The 19,821-nt window shown below is 44.1% G+C and overlaps 1 protein-coding gene across 2 annotated transcripts; it reads left to right on the top strand.

Annotated features, from left to right (window-relative positions):
• The first annotated feature begins 4,086 nt into the window (after positions 1 to 4,086).
• Positions 4,087 to 19,601, top strand: RBM43 (RNA binding motif protein 43). 2 transcript variants are annotated; one of them, XM_075529806.1, is made up of 4 exons: positions 4,087 to 4,170; positions 13,932 to 14,142; positions 16,933 to 17,021; positions 17,777 to 19,601. In XM_075529806.1, exons 1-4 carry the CDS (start codon positions 4,147 to 4,149, stop codon positions 18,521 to 18,523), a joined length of 1,071 nt encoding a protein of 356 aa, XP_075385921.1. In that variant the 5' UTR covers positions 4,087 to 4,146; the 3' UTR covers positions 18,524 to 19,601. The 2 variants fall into 2 exon arrangements, with proteins under 2 accessions (XP_075385921.1, XP_075385922.1); XM_075529807.1 differs by lacking the exon at positions 4,087 to 4,170 and adding an exon at positions 4,730 to 4,785.
• The last annotated feature ends 220 nt before the right edge of the window (positions 19,602 to 19,821 follow it).

Genomic DNA, 19,821 nt, shown 5'->3' on the forward strand with positions numbered 1-19,821 from the left:
CAAGCCCATAAATCCGATATTAGCCCATATGTCTGATACCAATCTATAAAGTCCTTTTCAGACTCACAAAACACATGCAATGATGCCAATTGCAAGATGATCACAGGTCAGTGGGTAGAAAGTCTTTGGATCCCGTGGCATCCTAGTACTGGCAGGGTTCTCTATGCGGCTTCTCCAGCTCCCAGGGCTGCATCAGGTAAGTCCATGTGGCATCTCTTCAGCAGAGAGAGAGTGTGTCTCCTGTCTCCAAGGAGGAAATATCAGAATTCTCAGGAGAAAGCCATGCCCACACAGAGACCTCATTGGCTATGACCCGACTGACAGAATAGACTTTACCCCTTCACTCTTAATCTTTTCAAGTCCCAAATTGACACCAGATTATGTAACCACCATACCCACCAATCAACCCTCCCAAGAGTTCACCTTCCACCAGCCCAGCACTTCACCCAAGTTCCTTTTTCCTGCTCCTTAAAACAAACAGGCAAACACAAAAAAACCTTCCTTACCATGGAGTCAATTCTGATCGTGGTGACCCATAAGAATGGAAGAACTGCCCCTGTGGGTTTCGGAGAAAGCTTCATCTTTCTCCTGTTGAACTGGTTTTGAACTGCTGACTGAGGTCCACAGCCTACTACACTACTAGGACTCCTTCTACCTGCCCTCCACACCCCCCATTGTTACTGTCTTACAGAAACCTTATAACATAAGGTGTGTGGTTTCTAGCAGTGAGTTAAGCACTGGCCACAAGATTGGTGGCTTAAGCCTACCAACTGCTTGGTGAGATTAAGACGAGGCTGTCTGCTCCTGTACAGGTTTACAGGCTCCAAAACGCCCCAGAGCAGTTCTTTGCACTCTAGCGTTGCTGAGAGTGGAATCAATTAGATGGCTGTGAGCTTGGTATCAGAAAAGGTGGCTCGGCTGCTGGCCAGAAGATTGGTGCTTTCAGGCCACGCAGAGGTAGTTTGAAAGGAAGACCTGGTGTTCAATTTCTGAAAATGAATCATGAAGTTGGAATTGACTCAGTGGCCTCAGAGAAAGTAAAATTCTCTTTGGAAAAGAACATCTGTATTTATTCAAATAGCATATTTCTTGAAGAGCCAGTCAATAGAATGAAATACATATTAACATGCATTTAGCAATCGGTTCTCCGTTCTCCCATCCTCTCTCCTTCCCCTTCCTGGGATAGCATTAAAAAAGCTGTGATAGATATATAATTGTTGGTTAATTTGAGGATTAAGAGTGTAGGGGTGGAATCTAGCTTGTCATTCAGATCATAGCCAATGAGACTTCTGTGTGGGCATGGCCTACTCCTGAGAATTCTGGGAAATCTGGTACTTCCTCCTTGGAGGCGGAAGACACTTCTCTCTCACTGTCACTCCCTTGGAGGCTCTCTACTGACAAGGCTGACTTCTTGCGAGGCATTCCTGAGGCCACATGCACCTACTCTGATGTAACCAGACCTCTGAAGCTGGAGAAGCCACGGAGAGACCCCTGCCAGCGCTGAGATGCTTACAACGCCACTGGATCCAAAGACTTTCTACCCACTGGCTTGGGATCATCCTGCATTTGGCTTCATTGCATGTGCTTTGTGAGTCTGAAGAGGACTTTATAGATTGGTATTGGATATATGGGCTAATATCAGACTTATGGCCTTGGACTGGACTGGGTTGGGATGTTTTCTCAGTGTTCAATTCCTCTTGTACATAAACCTCTCCCTTACATACATATGTGTGTTTATGAATTTGTTTCTCTAGTCTACCCAGACCAACCCAGAATCCCTGGTGGTGTAATGGTGTGCATTGGGCTGTGAGCCTCAAGGTCAGCAGTTGGAAATCACCAGCCACTCCTCGGGAGAAAGATGGTACTTTCCAGTCTGATAAACAACTACAGGCTCGGGAACCCACAGGGATGCACTGGGTGCCAAAACTGACTCGATGGTACTGAGTTTGGGCTGCCCAGGGAATGCTGTCACCCCTTTTCAAATACACTCTGCCTGAGGACAAAGCTTTTCAAAGAGCTGTTTAGGGTTCAGGAGCAATTCAATCGAGGCTGGTTCTATGAGGAGCATCAAAAGTTGATTTAGGACTCCCTGTATAAACTATAACCTGCCACAAACTTAGTGCTCAGAATTTAATCTCTAATATTGGTTCAACTGCCAGTACAAGATTCACAACCGATCACAGACTGCTTGGACCATCCAGACTCTTAATATTCTATAAAATTAGAATAACAATATTCTTTCTCCTTTTTTAGTCATTTTATTGGGGGCTCATACAACTCTTATCTCAATCCATACGTACATCAATGTGTATGTAAAGCACATTTGTACATTCATTGCCCTAGTCTACTCTTTTCTTTGAACTCTGTTTCTACATGGGTCCACATTATTTCACCTACAAGTAATTGGGATCCTACTATGTTTTAAGAACTGGGATTATACCAATAAACATAACAGCTAAGGTCTGTCTTCCTTTTATGTTGTTATTTATTTGTATGTTGTTATTTTTAAAATACTAGATTATTTATTTATAGATTTGATCCCAAATTAAAGTATGTTTTACAGAGACCTCTTTCTACGTTAAGCTGTAGGGAGCTCTGTGTTTACGTGTTGGGCTGCTCACTATAAGGTTGGTGGTTCAATCCCACCAGCCACTCCGTTTATTCCCATAAAGCTCTATAGTCTCAGCAGCCCTAGCAAGCCATGCTACTCAGTTCTAAGGGGTTGCTATGGGTTGGAATTGACTGGATGACAGTGAATCTTCCAACAGAACCATTGCAAGATAAAAGACAAATCGTTCAGCTGAAGGAGACCATCCGCATGAGGCCATTATGATGTCCCCGATCAGGGTCCAGCTTCTAAGGGGACTAACATTCACAATGCGTTACTGGACCTTCAACATGAACAAAGAGCTGAATGAGATATTCTTTAGAAATCTACGAAGGTTCTTAAACAGGTGATGGAATAACAATCAGGAGTCAGATTGGGTAATAGAGACAGCATCTTTGAGGAGTGAGCCACTTGAGTTAAAAGCCTGATGACATCAAGGAGCTAGTCAAGTGAAGAACAGAGGTGAAGCTGTTTAGGCAGACTTTTCACAAAGGCCATGGAAAACGCTCAGCCTGGGGGGAGGCGGGGCTTGTTGTGCGGCCAGGGCAGAAGAAGTGAGAACAGCACTGTGTTAAGAGCAGATCCGGGCCATTTGGGGAGGAATCGGAATTGTACTTGAAGTGTAACCTGAAAGCAAGGAGGTACCTAAACAGAGATCAAGCTCTATTTTCATTTTTAATCGATCATTCCAGGTTTGTTACCATGAGTAGCTGGAAGGGGAATCAGAGAGGAAGGGGACTGCAGCAGCTGGCGGGTTTTGGAAAAACTCCAGGTGACCAGAAATTCTAATGGATTAGATGAAGAAAACAGCAATCAAGGAACACAGCTGCGCCTTGAGCGTGAGCTGGGGGACAGGTGAAAGCCACAGCTCTTGCTGTGCAGTCGATCTTGACTCACGGCACCCTCACGAGTGTCAGTCAAACTGCTCTGTGGTTTTCAGTGGCTAATTTTTTGGAGGGAGACCTTGCCAATCTTTCTTCTAAAGCACCTCTTAGTGGACCCCCATCTCATCTCTCTTTTAACAACCACCTTTAACTGTTTGCATCACCTAGGGATACCCCTGGATAGGTAGGTGCTGCAGTTCTCCCCAGTTACTGAGGGTGAAGATAAGGGTGGAAGGAGAGGTTTCTACTTGGTCATGTTACATTTCACATGCTCTCAGGCGATTAAATGGGCAGTTTGCTATAAGAATCTGCAGAAGAAAATCCAAATTTGGGATTCACATATAAAATTCAACTCACTGCCATCAAGTCTATTACTGCTGGCAACCCTATAGGACGGAGTCTATGTAGTAGTTACATCATTTCATGTCGCCTTGATAAGTAAGTGCAGGGTTGCAGTCTAGCCTGTTCATCAGGGCACAGCCAGATGATGTCTCCTTGTGGGTGTGGCAGTCCCATGAGGGTTCTGGGAACTCCTCTCTTCCTCTGTGGGGGACATTCTTTCTCTGCCTCCCCTTCCTGTTGTGGGGACACTCAGAGACCTGGAGGAGGGTCAGCCAGCCAGCGCTGAGAAGTGTCCTTCAGGGCGACGAATCCATGGCCTCCAGCCTAGGCACGATTGTGAGGATGGACCCCGCAGTTTCCTTTTGTTGTGCTCAGGGCACCCGGCAACAAGGAGGATGGGAAAATGACATCTTGTTACGTCAATATGCATTTCTTAGGAGTGGGGTTTGGCTTCTTGATTTATGGCCAGCCGTTTGCCTTTTTTCCCTTTATGCTTTTCTGACTTTGAAGTTAGGGGGTCCTTGTGCCCCTTGGGTGCCAGCCTCTGGGATCCAAACATGGCGTGGACAAGGTCGTGAGCTATGTTATTGGTTGGGAAGGACCTTGCGCTTTTCATTAGGGGAGGGCCACATGGGCAGGGCTGGGCAGGCAGCGAACTGGGGGAGAAGGCGACGGTGGGGGTGGGAGAGAGACGCTGGGGAGGAAAAAGGGCACAGGCAGTTGGATTCAGGTGGTACCTGAGCACAGGGCCGACCAGCACCCGTAGAATCGGGAGCCCCAGGGGGCGAATCCTTCCGGCTTCCCTCCGTCCGGGTTTCAGAAGTTGGCAAACTCGCTCACGGTCCCGGTGGGTGGGAGGGCTGGGCGGTCTCCCAGGGAGCGGGAAACAAAAAAACCGAAACCGAAACAGAATTCTGCTCGGTTCGGGCTCCCGGTCCCTCCGTGGTCATGGCAAGTTTGGGGTTGTTGGGGTTTTGCGATTGCATGCCATCCCGTGCCCCCCACCAGGGCGCGGAGGCGGGCGGGAGCGGGCGAGGGCGCTGGCGAGAGGGGCTGCGCGCGGAGGGGCGCCCAGGCTGCGGGGCACCGGCCCCCGCAGCGAGCAAGCCTCGGTTTACCTTTCTGTTCCTGCTCTTAGTTTAATGACTGGCCTGTCGGACAAGATCAGGCCCTGGGAGGAGCCCCCGCAGCTCCAAAGGGGCAGAAGGCAGGCTGCCAGGCCCCGCATCCAGCACCCCCTGGTCCTGGCGACTGAGCTGTGGCCGGGTTTTTCCGTTCTCCCTCGCTGTAGGGGAGGGTGAGGGACGAAAATGAACGAGAAACTGGGGGCCACCGCCTCCACTGAAAAGGGCCGGTGGGAAGGGATTGGAGGCAAGCACGTAAACCAGGAAGGAATCTTGTTGTCTGCTGTCAGTGTCAGTGTGAGTTCTCCTTTGTGGCCCCGTGTTTGCTCCATTTGTGCTGGCTTAGGGAGACCAGGGCAGCAAGTTCAAGATTTAGTCTTCCGTGGTGTTTCCACTTGATTCTTCAAAGCAGTGGCAAGGCCTTTATCCCCGCTCTGAAATGCGGGGCCCATCTGATGACATCTAGCAACTACAACCACAAAAAATGCTGCTCCGTATCCCCGGAAATGCGAGAGCAGTTGGGAAATGCAAGTGTGCTTTTTTTTAGCAAAAGCCTCTGAAGACATCCTCATTGAAAATAAACTGCTCGATGGACGCTGGGCCTCAACTCAAGTACTGCCAACACAAGAACACTTTGTTCTAACAATCCGGCATTCTGTGATGCTCACCTTCCTGATGCGGTCGCTGAAGCCAAAATGGATGCATAAGCAAATGTGGTGAAGAAATCCAATGGTGCAGGGCTATCAAAAGATATAGCATCTGGGGTCTTAGAGGCTTGAAGATAAAGAAGTGGGTATCTAGCTGAGAAGCAACAAAGCCCACCGGGAAGCACACCAGCCTGTGTAATCATGAGGTGTCAATGGGATCAGGTATCAGGCTTCTACAACCCAGAATAAAACCATACCCAAGGTGAATGGCGGAGGGGCTTGGAGTGAAGACCCAATGCCCATCTGTAGACAATTGGACATCACCTCACAGAGGGGTCACAGGGAAAGATGAGCCAGTCAGGGCGCAGTATAACACCCATGAAACATGCAACTTTCCTCTAGTTCTTTGGTGCTTCCTTCACCCCACTATCATGACTTGAATTCTATGTTACATATCGGATTAGACCAGAGCATGCACACTGCTGCAGATAAGAGCCAGCAACACAGAGAATCCAGGATAGATAAATCCCGGAGGGCCAACAAGGAGAGCAGAGATACCAGGAGGATTAGAGGGTGGGGGGACAAAGGGAGAATAGATCACAAGGATCAATCTAGAACCCCATCCCAGGGGGATGAATAATGGAAAAATGGGTGAGGGGTGAAGGAGGACATTGCAAAATATGGAAAAAATAATCTATAACTTATCAAGGGTTTGTGAAGGAAGGCGGCAGGGGAGGGAGGGGGAAAATGGGGAGCTGATATCAGGGGCTCAAGTAGGAAGAGAATACTTTGAAAATGATGATGGCGGCATATGTGCAAATGTGCTTGACACAATGGAGGAATATATGGATTGTGATAAGCGATGTAAGAGCCCCCAATAAAAGTAATTTAAAAAAAAAGAAAAAATAACTGCTCTGGGAAAAAGAGAAACATAATTAGAATGGCTCATGTTATTATTTCTTTTTATGGCTAAGGGTTAGCTATGCTTACAAAATGCACTAAAATGATTAATTTTTAAACTTTTGGATCATGATAAAATATCTTTAAAGATATATCACTGACGCAGGGGAAATCTTTAAATATATAAAACATAGTAAAAGTATTCTTTAGACTACTCTTAAAAATGTACGAATCCTTACAAAACTTAACCATATCTTTATTGTTCAATATTAAAAAATAATTGGCACAGAAGAAATTCTTTTGATTTCAAAGATAAATTACATTCCCTGACATTGCCTCCCACCCCAATTGTTTAAAAAACTCACTGCCGTCAAGTCCATTCTGATCTACAGCAACCCTATAGGCCAGAGTACAACTGCCATTGTCACTTTTTATGGGAGTAAAAATCAACTTAAAGTGGTTTCAAACTGCTGACCTGATGATTAGGAGTTCAGCCCATAACCACTACTCCACCAGGGCTCCACATTATATTTAGACCCTGCGTTAGGTTTCTGGAGGGGGGTAAGCCTCAGTTCTCAGTACATAGCTCTGAAAGAATTCACATCGCAGAAGCATTTTTGCAATGTAAGTGAGCTTTTATGAAGGAAAGGAACTGTTTGGGGTTTCGCAGCCTCAAAAGCATACACACTATTTCTGGAAAGTGTGCCAAGCCGCGTGGAATGTGCTGGGGTTCACAACTGGGAACAAAAACACACATGTGGGAAAGAACACCCACAGTGAGGAACTGGGGAGTCCCTGGGGTCCAAGAGGCCCACAGCCCAAGCTCATGTGGGCCCCAAGTAGGCCTGGGGTGGGCATGTGTCCTGCCTGAACGTGGGAAAGAGATCTGGGAGAGATTCTCCATTTTCTGCCTGCCATGCTGGACAGGAGCAGAATTAAAGAGAGGCCTGGCCTTCCTGCAGGGTATTTAACACGGCTAGCTGGGGAAGTATGGTTGAGCCTTCGTTGGTTGATCTCATTGGCTGAGTTCAGGCCCACCTGTGTGATATCCCTAAGGCGGGTGTGCCCAACGTAGTGCTTTTACCTGGGCCTACTAGGGGGACCTAGTCTGTGCATGCTCAGTCCTGGATTTCCCCAGCGGTGTCCAACTGCTGCCTCTATGTGGACCTGTGTAGGCCTTGGGGAGACAACACCACTTGTTCCTAAATCGAGCTACCTTTCACTTGAATATAGAAATGTGGCATTATATTCACGAGCGCATCTAGGTAGACTCAGATTTTCCGAATGCAAGTTGATTGAATTAAGTTTTTCTTTGATACTGATCAACATAAAAATTCACTGGCCATTCAGTCGATGCTGATGTGGGCTCTTAGAAGAAGGCGTCAGAGAGTGGTACATCAAGACAATCTCTGAAGTCTGACTCGAAGAGCTGAAGGGTGTCCTGTGGTTTTTTGCGTCTTGTATGGGGGAATATAAGACAACTACCACTTGGGTCTAGAATGTAAGAATACAGATGCACTTTTTACTGTTTCGTTATTCAATCTAGTTGGTTGTGAATAATGAAAGAAATTGGTTTTCCCCTATTTATAGAATTAGTGTCTCTCTACCAATAAATCATAGGTTATGATGAGTTTTATATTTAGGAAACACTATCGTATATACATCTAACATGAGCCAATGTTATACCCCACTCTGTTCCTTTGTATAGGCCGTGCAGACACTGGATAGCTGTTTGTTTGTTTTGCAAATGCTTTGCTTCATCTCCCTGCCCTCCCAAATTCAGCTTGAGCTTTTGCAAGTTCTCTTTCATGAAGGCTTCCTTGAGGACTTGCTTCCTAATCTTGGATGGGATGTGCGCGGACTGTATAGCTTAGCATTTTACTGTGAAAGGTTCTCACATTGTTGTACTTCCACCTGCCCACAAAGAGGCCACTCTCTTCTGTGACTCTCAAATTGTGTTAAAATGATTTATTTTCTTCTGCCTCTCTTCTATAAGGCACAGACTTTGTTTTGTTTTGTCTGTAATCCGAGGCTTTTCCTAGTGCCCCACTTGTAATAAATGCTCAGTAAGTTTGCGTGTTATAACTGAAATCCAGGGCAAAGGGTGTGCCTTGTATTTATGATTTATGGTAGGCATAGGATAACAAGTTTTATTAATGTGGTATTTGTTCATTCATTTTTTTATTTGAGGGGATGGGCAACAGAAAAGTAGATGAAGGGAGGCGCCGGGCAGTGTAACATAAGATAAAATAATAATTTATAAATTATTAAGGGTTCATGAGGAAGGGGGTAGCGGGGAGGGAGGGGGAGGGAAAAAAGGAAAATAAGGAGCTGATACCAGGAACCCAAGCGGAAGGCAAATTTTGAGAATGATGAGGGCAATGAATGTATAAGAGTGCTTTACACAATTGATGTATGTATGGATTGTGATAAGAGTTGTATGAGCCCCAAATACAATGATTTTAAAAATGTTTATACTTGAAAAGGTACTGTAAGGTCTCTCTCTCCGGGACTAGATTTCAGCCTGGGTCCTTGGCTCTGCGCGAGAAAGATTTCACGCTTAAGCCGGGCTTGTGATCCAAGTGGATTTAATGAGAGAAGAAGTTTCAGGTTTTACGCGGCACCCATTAGGATTCCTTTGACCATGCGGCCTGGAAGAGGCTGCCTCAGGTCATGCGAGGATCTCTCTCCTCCTACGAAGAAGACCAGACCAGCCCAAGCAAGACAAGCCCCTCTCCCTTCAGATCCCTGCTTTTTCAAGGGTTCCCAGGGGAGTCGTGGTGAACGACCCCAGGTTGATGCCATTGGCTGAATTGCAGTCACCTGGCCCAGGTGGGCTGCTCCAGGTGTAATGCTCATCCGACAGCTTTGTCCTATGCTGACTCTCCTGGGCATGCGTAAATGGACTTCCCAATTCCCTAGGCTAAGCTACCTAACAGTACCATTTATTGGGTTTCAGAGATTGCTCCTCTTGACTCTCTACATTCACTTGCACAACTTGAACTGGCAACAGCTTTGCTACTGTCACTGGGAGGCGGCTGAGGGTTTCAAGTTCCTCTCCTCTTGGTTCTTGTTCTGTTCACAAGAAGGTATTCCCAGAGGGGCAGCACTCAGCCCAGAGTCTGAGAAAGATTTGAACAGAACAAGTGTGTTTATTAAAAGGGTACTCTGAGGATGCTCTGGGCTGGAAATTCAACTTTTTTATGGTGGCATAATAGGGTTTGCATTGGGTTTCCAACCTTACGTTAACAGTTCAAAACCACCAGCTACTCCATGGGAGAAAGATGAGCCTTTTTACTCCCGTACAGAGTTATAGTCTTAGCAACCCACAGGGATAGGTCTACACTGTTCTACTGGGTCACTATGAGTTGGAATTGACTCAGTGGCAGTAGGAGTGAAAATGGTAGACCTTAAATGATTGGCTGGCTTTCTGGCAGGTCTTCTGCTCTTGGTTGGCTTCTCTTAGCAACATATCTTGCCTGTAAAGGTGAGGTACTTGCACCTCAGAATGCATGCTGTGCCTTTGTCACTAGGTCTGAAACCAAGAGTCAATTTAACCTTGGTGGGGGTGCTGTGAATAACCTATCTTTCTCTGCCCACTCCCTTTCATGGTCAACTTCTCTGCAAGTGATAGGGGTGTGTCTTCTCTGCCCTTCACCTTCCTTTGTGCTGGGAAACTGCAGTGGTAAGGGAAATGGCCCTTTACCTTTCTTTGTGCTAGAAATTCCTCCCACTGTCAACTTCTTTCTCCATGGCCTGACTCTGTTTGAGATGCTCTGGTGGTATAGTGGTTAAGCATGGGGTTGGGATCTGCTCAGTTGGCAGTTTGAAACCAACAGCAGCTCTGTTGGAGAAGGGCTGGGTTTTGAGATTGAAATCAGAGTGGTGAATATGTTTCTGCTACCCTAAAAAAAATCACACACAAAGCAGTTGCCATTGAATGAGCTCCAACTCTCGGCCACCCACAGGAGAACCCGTACTCCATAGTTTTGCAATAACTCGAGAGTCGGTCTTGCTTCTGATAACTCAGGGTGGACTTGAACCTCCAACATTTCATATGCACCACTGGGAAACTATGTTTTAAAAGGCATTTCTTAATTTTTTTTTGGCTTCTGCTGAAGTACCAAAGATATCAGAGAGAGAGAGAGAGAGAGAGAGAGAGAGAGAGAGAGAGAGAGAGAGAGAGAGAGAGAGAGAGAGAGAGGAAATATCCTGGGGCTGGTCGTGAACTTCAGCCGGGATTGAATTCTTGCTTTGAAAAAGGAGACGTCCACTCATGTAACTTCTGACTTCTGCACCATCTCCCCAGCCTAAAAGCTATACAAATGTTTTTAATTACATTATGGGTTACCTTAGGGGCTCAGAGGGCACTGTGGGTTAGACCTTGGGTTACTAACCATAAGTTTGAACCCCATCGTTGCTCCTTAGGAGAAAGATGAAGCTCCCCCAAAGATCTACAGTCTCAAAACCCCCAAGGAGCTGTTCTACTCTGTCCTATAGGGTTGCTATAAGTTAGAATCAATTCAATGGCAGCAGTTTGGTAATTTTTTGCTTGGGTTATCTTTGCAACTAGAAATTAGTACTTAAAACTTTCCGTGTAATGTCAAATTAGATGATTTCCCCTTTCATCTCCCACTCCTCCCCCCCACACACTTCTGTTGACTGTGCCTTTGTACTTACATTTTATTTTTTAATTTATCGTTCACTCACCCTCTGCCATCGAGTCAATACTGACTCACAGTGACCCTAAAGGACTGGGTGGAGCTGCCCCTGTAAGTGTCTGAGACTGTAACTCTTTACAAAGCCCTGTCTTAAAAAACAACAGCAACAACAAAAAAAAACCCATCTTAATTTATAGAGCTCCCTTTACATTTAAACAGGACAACAACAGGACAAAAGCAAAACCAAACCGTCCAGGCCACAGTGATATTCAAAGATTTACAGCCACTCAGTGGCCACTTAAATGGACCTGGAGAACAAAGGAAACTGTCGCACATGGTGATTGGCAGAGACAAATTCATCACAGTTGTGGGAGGGACAACTGAAGTTGGACAGCGTGCATGATTGAGAGACATACACCAGTGCAGGTTAGAGAAGTTGACAAGTTTGGCTCAGGGCCCTCTGACCCCCTCCGTCGGCGTATGACTTATGATCAAGGAGCCCTAGTACCCCAATTTTGATCCAGACTGTGCTTAGGAAGGTGCTTGAGGACAAGGAATGTCTTCATTTTAATATAATTACTCTTAAATATGGCATTTTGAAGACAAAGCCAGTTTATGCTAAAAATTAAATTCCAGTGTTGTAAGTGCTGTTCAGTTCTTTCCAGCTCATAGCGACCCTGGGTATGAAATGCTGCCCGGTCCTGCGCCAGCCTTACAGTTGTTCTGATATCTGAGCTTAGTGTTGTAGCCACGGTGACAGTCCATCTTGTTGACATCTTCCCCCTTTTTGCTGACCTCTGACTTTATCAGGCATGATGGTCTCTCCTGACAACATGGCCAAAGTATGTGTCATGATGTCTTGCCATCTTAGCTTCTCATGAGCACTCTGGCTGACGTCTTCCGTGACAGGTTTGTTTGTTCTTTTGGCGTCCATGCCCAGCACTGTCCTTCACATGCAGCGAGTCTTCTTCAGCATGCTTTATTCAGAGCCCAACTTTCATATGCACACGAGGTGATGGCAAATGGCATGCATGGTTTGGGCCAAGTGCACCTTAGTTCAATATATTATGTAAATAATGAAGACCTTATAGCATGACCTAATAGTGTGTCCCTGTTAGGTCAATATAATGACGTTTACCCAATCGCTAGGGCTAATCATAATTTAGTACAAGCATACTGCTTCTTAGTTGTTTATGATTTTTAAAGTGGGTCCCCTTTAAGTGCCAGACATGGGGATTCATTCTTTGCTGTGACCGGACCCATGTTATGGAGTCAGAGTTTCCCTAGGTGTTCATTCCGTTGTTTTTAGCTAAATAATTCTCAAACTTTTAATTTGAAATTTTATTATTTTACTTTGATTGTAGTTAGTGTGGCATAATGCTGAGGCTTTCTATCCTCATAACCAGTTTTAGTCTTGAAAACCCACAGGGACATTTCTGCTTGTGCTCTGGGGTTGCTGTAGGTCAGAATCTAACGTAAGGCAGAAAAGTGTGGTCTTGGTAGTTAGCATGTGTACATATGTCTGCCAGCACGTTTGCATACATACCTAGAGGAGTGTGGGGAGTCAACTGAAACAGGGATTTTGTCAGTAGCCTTTCAACAAATCTCTGTTTTTGGTCCCTTTTTTCACGTCCCCTTTTTCATATTACTCAGCTTCTGCCATTCAGGTCGTCACTTCTCTGCTGCGGCCCCGTTTTGCTTAGTCTGGGCTGCAGCTTCGTCACTCTTTTATCCCTTTGTTTATTTCTATAAGTAGCTGGACCTTGGACTGCCAACCACAGGGTCAGCAGTTTAAACCTACCAACTGCTCTGCAGGAGGAAAATGATGAGGCTGCCCCTGTTGGAAAGATGTACATTCTCATTTTACATAAGAATATATATATATATAGTCTTTGTGAGTAGGATTCAACTCGATGGCAGTGGGTTTGGTTTTGGGTTTTTGGAAACCAAGAAACTATGTCGACCTCTAAACCACTGCATTTTTGTGGTTAGTTCGCTTTTTATTCTGTTTTGTATTATAGCATTCCTTTGGGACTTCTTCTGTTATTTTTCTTGCTAGGTGCCATTGAGTTGACTTTGACTCATAGTGGCCCCATGCCGTTGAGTGGAGCGGTCCCATTGGGTTTTCTTGGCTGTCATTTTTCTGAGAGCAGATTGTAGCATCTCTCTTGGCCAAAGCCAATGGGTGGGTTCGAACCACCAGTCTTTCAGTTAGCAGTGACGTGCTTAACACTGTGCCACCGGGGCTCCCTACTGAAATGTTACTAAAACCAGACAAATGTAATAACATTTTACATTTATAAAAATAAAGATTTCTCCCCCTCAAAAAATAATAATAATAAAGATTTTACTTTTTACATTGAACCCTCAAATTCATGTAGAGTTTATTGTGTATGGTGTGCAGCAAGGATTTCTCTTCGATTTTGTTTTACATGTGTATAGGGAGCTCTGGTACTGTAGTGGTTATATGTTGGGTAGCCAACTGCAAGGTTGGCAGTTCAAAACCACCAGCTGCTCTTCGGGAGAAAGATGAGGCTTTCTTCTCCCATAACAGTTACAGTCTCAGAAACTCCTGAGGGCAGTTCTACCCTGTCCTTAATGGTCAGTATGAGTCAGAATTGACTCCTTGGCAGTGAGCTTTGTTTGTTTGTTGGAACCAGTGTAACAGCACCTTTGTTAAAAAAGAGAGTCTCTCTCACTGCCATGTGATGTCCCCTTTATTCAACAGGTTTGCATTTTTGAAGCATATCCTATTTCTCTTACAGGAATCAGTTTCGAATGCTAACAGGTCTGAAGCTTCTGAAAGAACAATTGTTGTTGCTGGTCTTCCCGTTGATTGTTTGCAGGATCAATTATTGGCCAAGGTAGTGAAGATTTACTTCCAAGATCCTCAGATTAAGGGTGGAGATGTTGAAAATGTGATATACCCAACAAGAACCAAGGGAGTTGCATATGTGACATTCAAGGAAAAAGCAGGTATTTCTAGATCGAATTTTTGCAATCTAAGGAATACTTCTATGGTGAAATTAAAAAAAATTCATTCTATTAAAATAATTCTTGGGATTGATAAAAATCATAAGTAGGTTTAAAAATGTATTCTTAATATGAAAGTAGATAATATTATATTAGTAAGAATATATGTGAGCCAAAATGTTTCATGTTGAAGGTATTATGACTAAAATTCCCAGACTTTTTTCTGTTCATATTTTGAATCCTTCTTTATTTTGGGATAAAGGTGATATATTTTTAAACTTGTAAAAAACACTGAAGACAAAAACACCCACACACAAAAACCCAATACTGTATCTATAAACTCTCAATTAAGAGATATCTACTTTGGCAGTTTTATTTATTCAAGTCAATAATAATAAGAAATAGTGCTCAAATAGATACTTCAATGGAGTATCTGCTATGCTGCTAGTAAAGCTAGGTTGTAGAAATATGGCTTGACTCTGAGATCTAGCCATTCTGTTTTCTACCTTCCAACCTTGACCTAGAAGAGGAGCGTTGGTCTGTAAGACACACTTATCTGTCCAACCTTACGGAGGGCTCAGCTCTCTTTCCTGTGCGTGTCAAGCAGAATGGAGTGATAGGGAACGATGAACCCCAAGTCAGGTTCTTTGAGGTGAAAGTAAGAGCAGAGAAGGAGCCCTTTCTGGAGTAGGCAGGTTCTGGAGAGAGAGCCATTAGGCTATGACTCCTAGTATATTTGCCTTCCACCATCAGTTATAGCTCAGTGTGGATATGCACATCAGGGGTGGTGGGAAGGTGGATATGTGAGAGGACCCCCTTATTCATACACTCACAAATGTTTATTGAGTGTTTGTTTGCCAAGTGTCTCGTTCTAGGCCTTTAGAATACAGTAGTGAGCGACATAGACAAAACCATCTCCTTCATGAAGCAACCCATTGCTGTTGAGTCGATTCCTACTCACAGTGACCCTACAGGACGGAATAGAACCCCCTCCGTAGTTTCCGCATGCTCACTGCTGCATCTTGCTCACAGAGTGACTGGTGGGTTTGGACCACCAATGCTTTAGGTAGCAGTTGAACTCTTAACCATTGTTTTTCTAAGGCTCCTTCAGATGGAGAGAGAAAACCGATAAGCAAACAAATGCTTTGTTGTATGTTGGATGGTAGTAAGTGCTGTGAAAAAACATCGAGCGGAATTAATGGTTAGCGTGTGATAGAGTGTTATTTTACATGGGGTGGGGAGGGAATTCTGTTTGGGTAACTTTTGAGCAGATATGAGGGAGAGAGAGATCATTCGAGGCTGAGGGAAGAGCTGGAAGATGCCTGGAAATGGGAGCATGCATGCACCTTAAAGAACAGGCAGGAGGGCTGTGTGGATGAAATGCAATGAACAAGGGAGAGAGAGAGGAGATGTGATTGGACACAGACCTCGGCCTAGTTGTGCTGGGCAGTAACTTACAGGTCAAGGCCAATTTTCTGGATTCCATTCTAAGTGAAATGGAGGGATTTAATCAGAAGATTGACAAGATATCTTTTTCTAGGCAACCATTCTGGCAGTTACATGTTGAATCGGGGCTGTTCCAATCATTGACTAGCATGCTGCCAGGTCAGGGAAAGAGAACCGAGGATATTTAGAATTTGCTCAGGGACCAGATGTCATATTCTGCAATAGGGAAGATGTAGAGAGGAGTGCGTTTAGGAAAGGAATTATGGTGGAGACTTGAGTTTGGGGCAATGACCTATTAGGGCAGTAAAGTAGAGATGTCTAGTAGGCAGACCGGAGAAATGTTTTTTAAAAAATAGAATTTTGGAAGATATGGATGTAGTGATGGTATCTGAAGCTATGGAAACTATTGAGATCATATAGGGAGTGGGTAAAAGTCAGCAAAGAGATGTGAGGCCCGAGGCATGGGGCTTGCTAGAGAATGGAAAGAGGAGGCTCGACAAAAGGTATTGAGAAGTCAGCCAGTGAGTGAAGAAGAAAACCAAGCCTGTGGCATCTTGGATTCAAGGTGAAGTCGCTGAATGGCAGTAACTAATAGTGTGGGGATTAACATTTAGATATCAGTTTCATATGTATGTACTATGCATCGATATATACCTATACATGTATACATATATACATACAATATAGATATAGACATATATACTATGCACTTAAAAGAACCACAACTTATTGTAAAATTGGGTCAAGCTATTCAGAGCAGATCGGTTTTCCATTCAACAATTCCATTAATTGCAATCTACACAATGTAGCGTATCTTTCCCACTTCCTCCCTGTGCTTCCTGCTTGCATTTCTCCTTTCCTAATCCTTTGCAATTATTTCCCTAGGTAAGTGCTCTTTATTTTAAACCTCAAATGACTGATTATTCTTGTGTGTACCTCCCTTATGTTATCGCTCCCTTTATAGACCTGTCTATTGTTTGGCTGAGAATTCAGCCATGGAGGTGAATTTTTAAAAGTCTGAGTAATTTACAATATTTACATATAAAATGTAATTATGTATGAAGTCTATGTTCACATATTTACATATACATATAAATGTAATACATTAATGCTTCGTGTATGAAGTCCATTTTCACACATTTGCATACAACATGGACTTTCATGTGTCAAGTCAATTTTTTGCCAATTTACATATAAAATGGACTTTAATGTATTATGATGGGAGGAAGCAAGCTATTTAAATGGAAAAATGCAGGGGTGAATATCTCTTCCACAAGCTAGGCGATAGTAAATCGAGCCCTCTATGTTGTCGCCAAGACTTCTAACGGTAGACATGGGTCTGCTCAGTTGCAGACAATGTCATCAGAAAGCCGAAGCACCATCTAGAAAGGAAGACATTTCGTGCTCAACTCACGGTCTCTGGCTTTAGCGAGCAGGTAAGCAGGTGTGCTGTTTCCTCTTGACCCCTGACTTAAGAAGACAAACAGCCTTTGTTCTATTGCACAAACATTGCTAGCCCGTGTAACACAGGCTAAACCTGTATTTTGAAAATTCTCCGTGGTTGCCTGGCCTTTGGGTCCCCTTACTGCTTCAATGGGACAGAGAGGTTTGATACTGTCCTGGATGATGTTTGGTATCTACCTTAACACTTTATTTGGTGGGAGGAGAGAGTCACTAGAATGAACATAATTAGAAGAAACAAACAAACAAACACATAGAAATATTAAGAGGAAATATAAGAGGAAAAATTAAGTTCAAGACATTGGTTTATAAATTGTGTAAGAACCTATGTTTCAGTGGAGCCGTGGGATGAACTTCAAAGCTGGGGATTACTTCAGGACCAACATGAAAGGACCCTCTTGCCCTTAGAGCAAGTGTATATGTTTTCTATGGCTCTGTAGAAGTACATAAGATATTGTTTTGAAAGAACACTCTACCACACACACACAATTGACTTATCTCCTTTTTGGAGTGTGTGGTGAAAGGCCAGATTGAACAATGTGGCCTTGATGGGGTTGTGGCCTCCCTTTGAGGGGCTTCCATGGTGCAGGGCCAGGACACTTGGGCGAGGCAAATGGGTCTGGTTTAGGGCGAGCTCTGCGGAGATGGGGAAAGCGGCAGGAAAGGAGTATGTTTCCGTAATCTGCTTCACTAGGCAGTGCACATTTAATCTCTCTCTCTTTACTTTTAGGTCTTCTGCGCTGTAAATGCTATCCTTGACCTTTCAATCTTTCAGAGTCAAGTTATTCTAGAAAACCTGATAAGGGACCTAAAAAAGAAAATCCCAACTTTATGCTTTAGCCCTCTGGAAGCCAATGGAAGAATCTCTGTTCAGGGATCATTTCTGGCTCTCAAGAAGCTCAGAGAATCGTTGTTGTTACAAGCCACTGCCCTTCCAGGGAATAAAACGCCTTCTAGCTGTGAGGGAGAGAAGTGCAGCAGAGCAAGCCCCCGAAGGAGCAGACAGGGAAATCATGCCCCGTCGGAGTCACTCAGGACCTTAGTACCCGAGACAACCAGAAATGGAGAAACACTCGTTCTCGACACAGATGTGTTCCTTTACTTGAAATTCAAGTGCAGGTATTATGAAAGCACATTGAAAGAGTGCAAAGTTCTAAGTCAGGAGACAGGGGATGGGGACATCACCACAATTTGTCTGAAAAATGCACAGGGCGGGTCGCAGCCACACAATGCAAAGCAGGTAAAGCAGCTCCTGGAAGGATATGCACATTCTCTTCAGCGAGACCTTAGAAAAGAAACATTGGTTCTAGACGGAAAGGAGAAAGAAGAGAAAAGGGCTCTCCGATTGGCATGTGAGAAGCTGCAATTGAGGTTCCCTAAAGTGCTGGTCAATTGTTACAGGACCCACATTGACATGATAGGATCTTCCTCTGACACTTACCTATTTAAAAAACAGGTAAGGAAATTAACAGGATGAAAGGCTACTTAATAAGATCTCAGCAACAGTAGTGTTAACAGTTCCTTCCTCAACAGAACTGGGACCACATCATGTACCTGCTGGCGTTGCACATACCTTCTCATTTAATCCACACTACCCACTTTCATGGTAGGAATGATTCTCTTTAGGTTACAGGAGAAGAAAGTAGGAGTTGGAGACATTAAAAGACCTTCTGAAAGTTATAGACCTCACACGAATGGGCTGGAACTAGCCCAGGATGTCTGACGACAAAGAATTTGTGAGGTATAGCACTTTGAAAAGAAGCAAAATAAAAACAAATAGTTAAACTTGGAAGAAATCTCGTTTTCTCGGCAGCTCCAAGTTATTAGAAAAAGAAGTAGACTCAATTCTAACATACTAGAAGTTTGAGTGATTGTTTACCTGCTCTTGGTGATTTCTTAACATTTACAACATAGGTGTTCACTCTAGAATCTAAATAGGCAAAAGCCACTTGAGATGCTGTGCAGCTGGAAGGTAGTTTTGAGCCGGATTACCGTCTTGGAAACCCACAGGGGCAGTTCTGCCCCGTCCTATAGGGTCACTATGATTCCATGGTATGTGTTTGTTTAATCATAACTGTACTAAACCCCATTGTGGTGAGATTTCAGGCCACAAAGTATTTTCACTGCTGTTAATTTAGCCCAGGCTTGTACAAAAGGTTTGGGTTCATGTTATAAAGAATTTTGAGCTCTCCGTTTCTCCGCCACCCCGAGTGTGGTGTTGCTCCGACTTCACCATGTCATCTCATAAGACTTTCAGGATCAAGAGATTCCTGGCCAAGAAACAGAAGCAGAATCAGCCCATTCCCCAATGGATTCGAATGAAAACTGGTAATAAAATCAGGTACAACTCCAAGAGAAGACATTGGAGAACAACCAAGCTGGGTCTGTAAGGAGCCCCCTGAGGGATGGCACGCATGGCCACATTTTCTCAGGCTAAAATCATGTGTTGAATTAAGACTTTTGTCCCCATCTGATGAATTGAACTTCTATTGGCAAATAATCTGGTTTATTCCTTGTTTTTTTTCGCTTTCACATCAAGTTTAACAATAAATTATGTAAAGCTGTTGGTTTGAAAATAAAAAAAGAATTTTGAAAGAAACTGTAGTGCCTTTTTTCCTTTCGCCATCTTTATTTAGAATTTATAAAGTTAAAGTCATAGCATTTGAGGAGCAAGATTCTGGATAGTAATGCTGTTTGTTGCCATCAAGTTGACTCTGACTCCCAGCAGTCCCATGTGACTTTTCAGAAGCACATGTCTAGACATGGCTCACGAGG

Source organism: Tenrec ecaudatus, chromosome 13 (assembly GCF_050624435.1).
Source record: "Tenrec ecaudatus isolate mTenEca1 chromosome 13, mTenEca1.hap1, whole genome shotgun sequence".
In the NCBI taxonomy this organism is placed as follows: domain Eukaryota; kingdom Metazoa; phylum Chordata; class Mammalia; order Afrosoricida; family Tenrecidae; genus Tenrec; species Tenrec ecaudatus.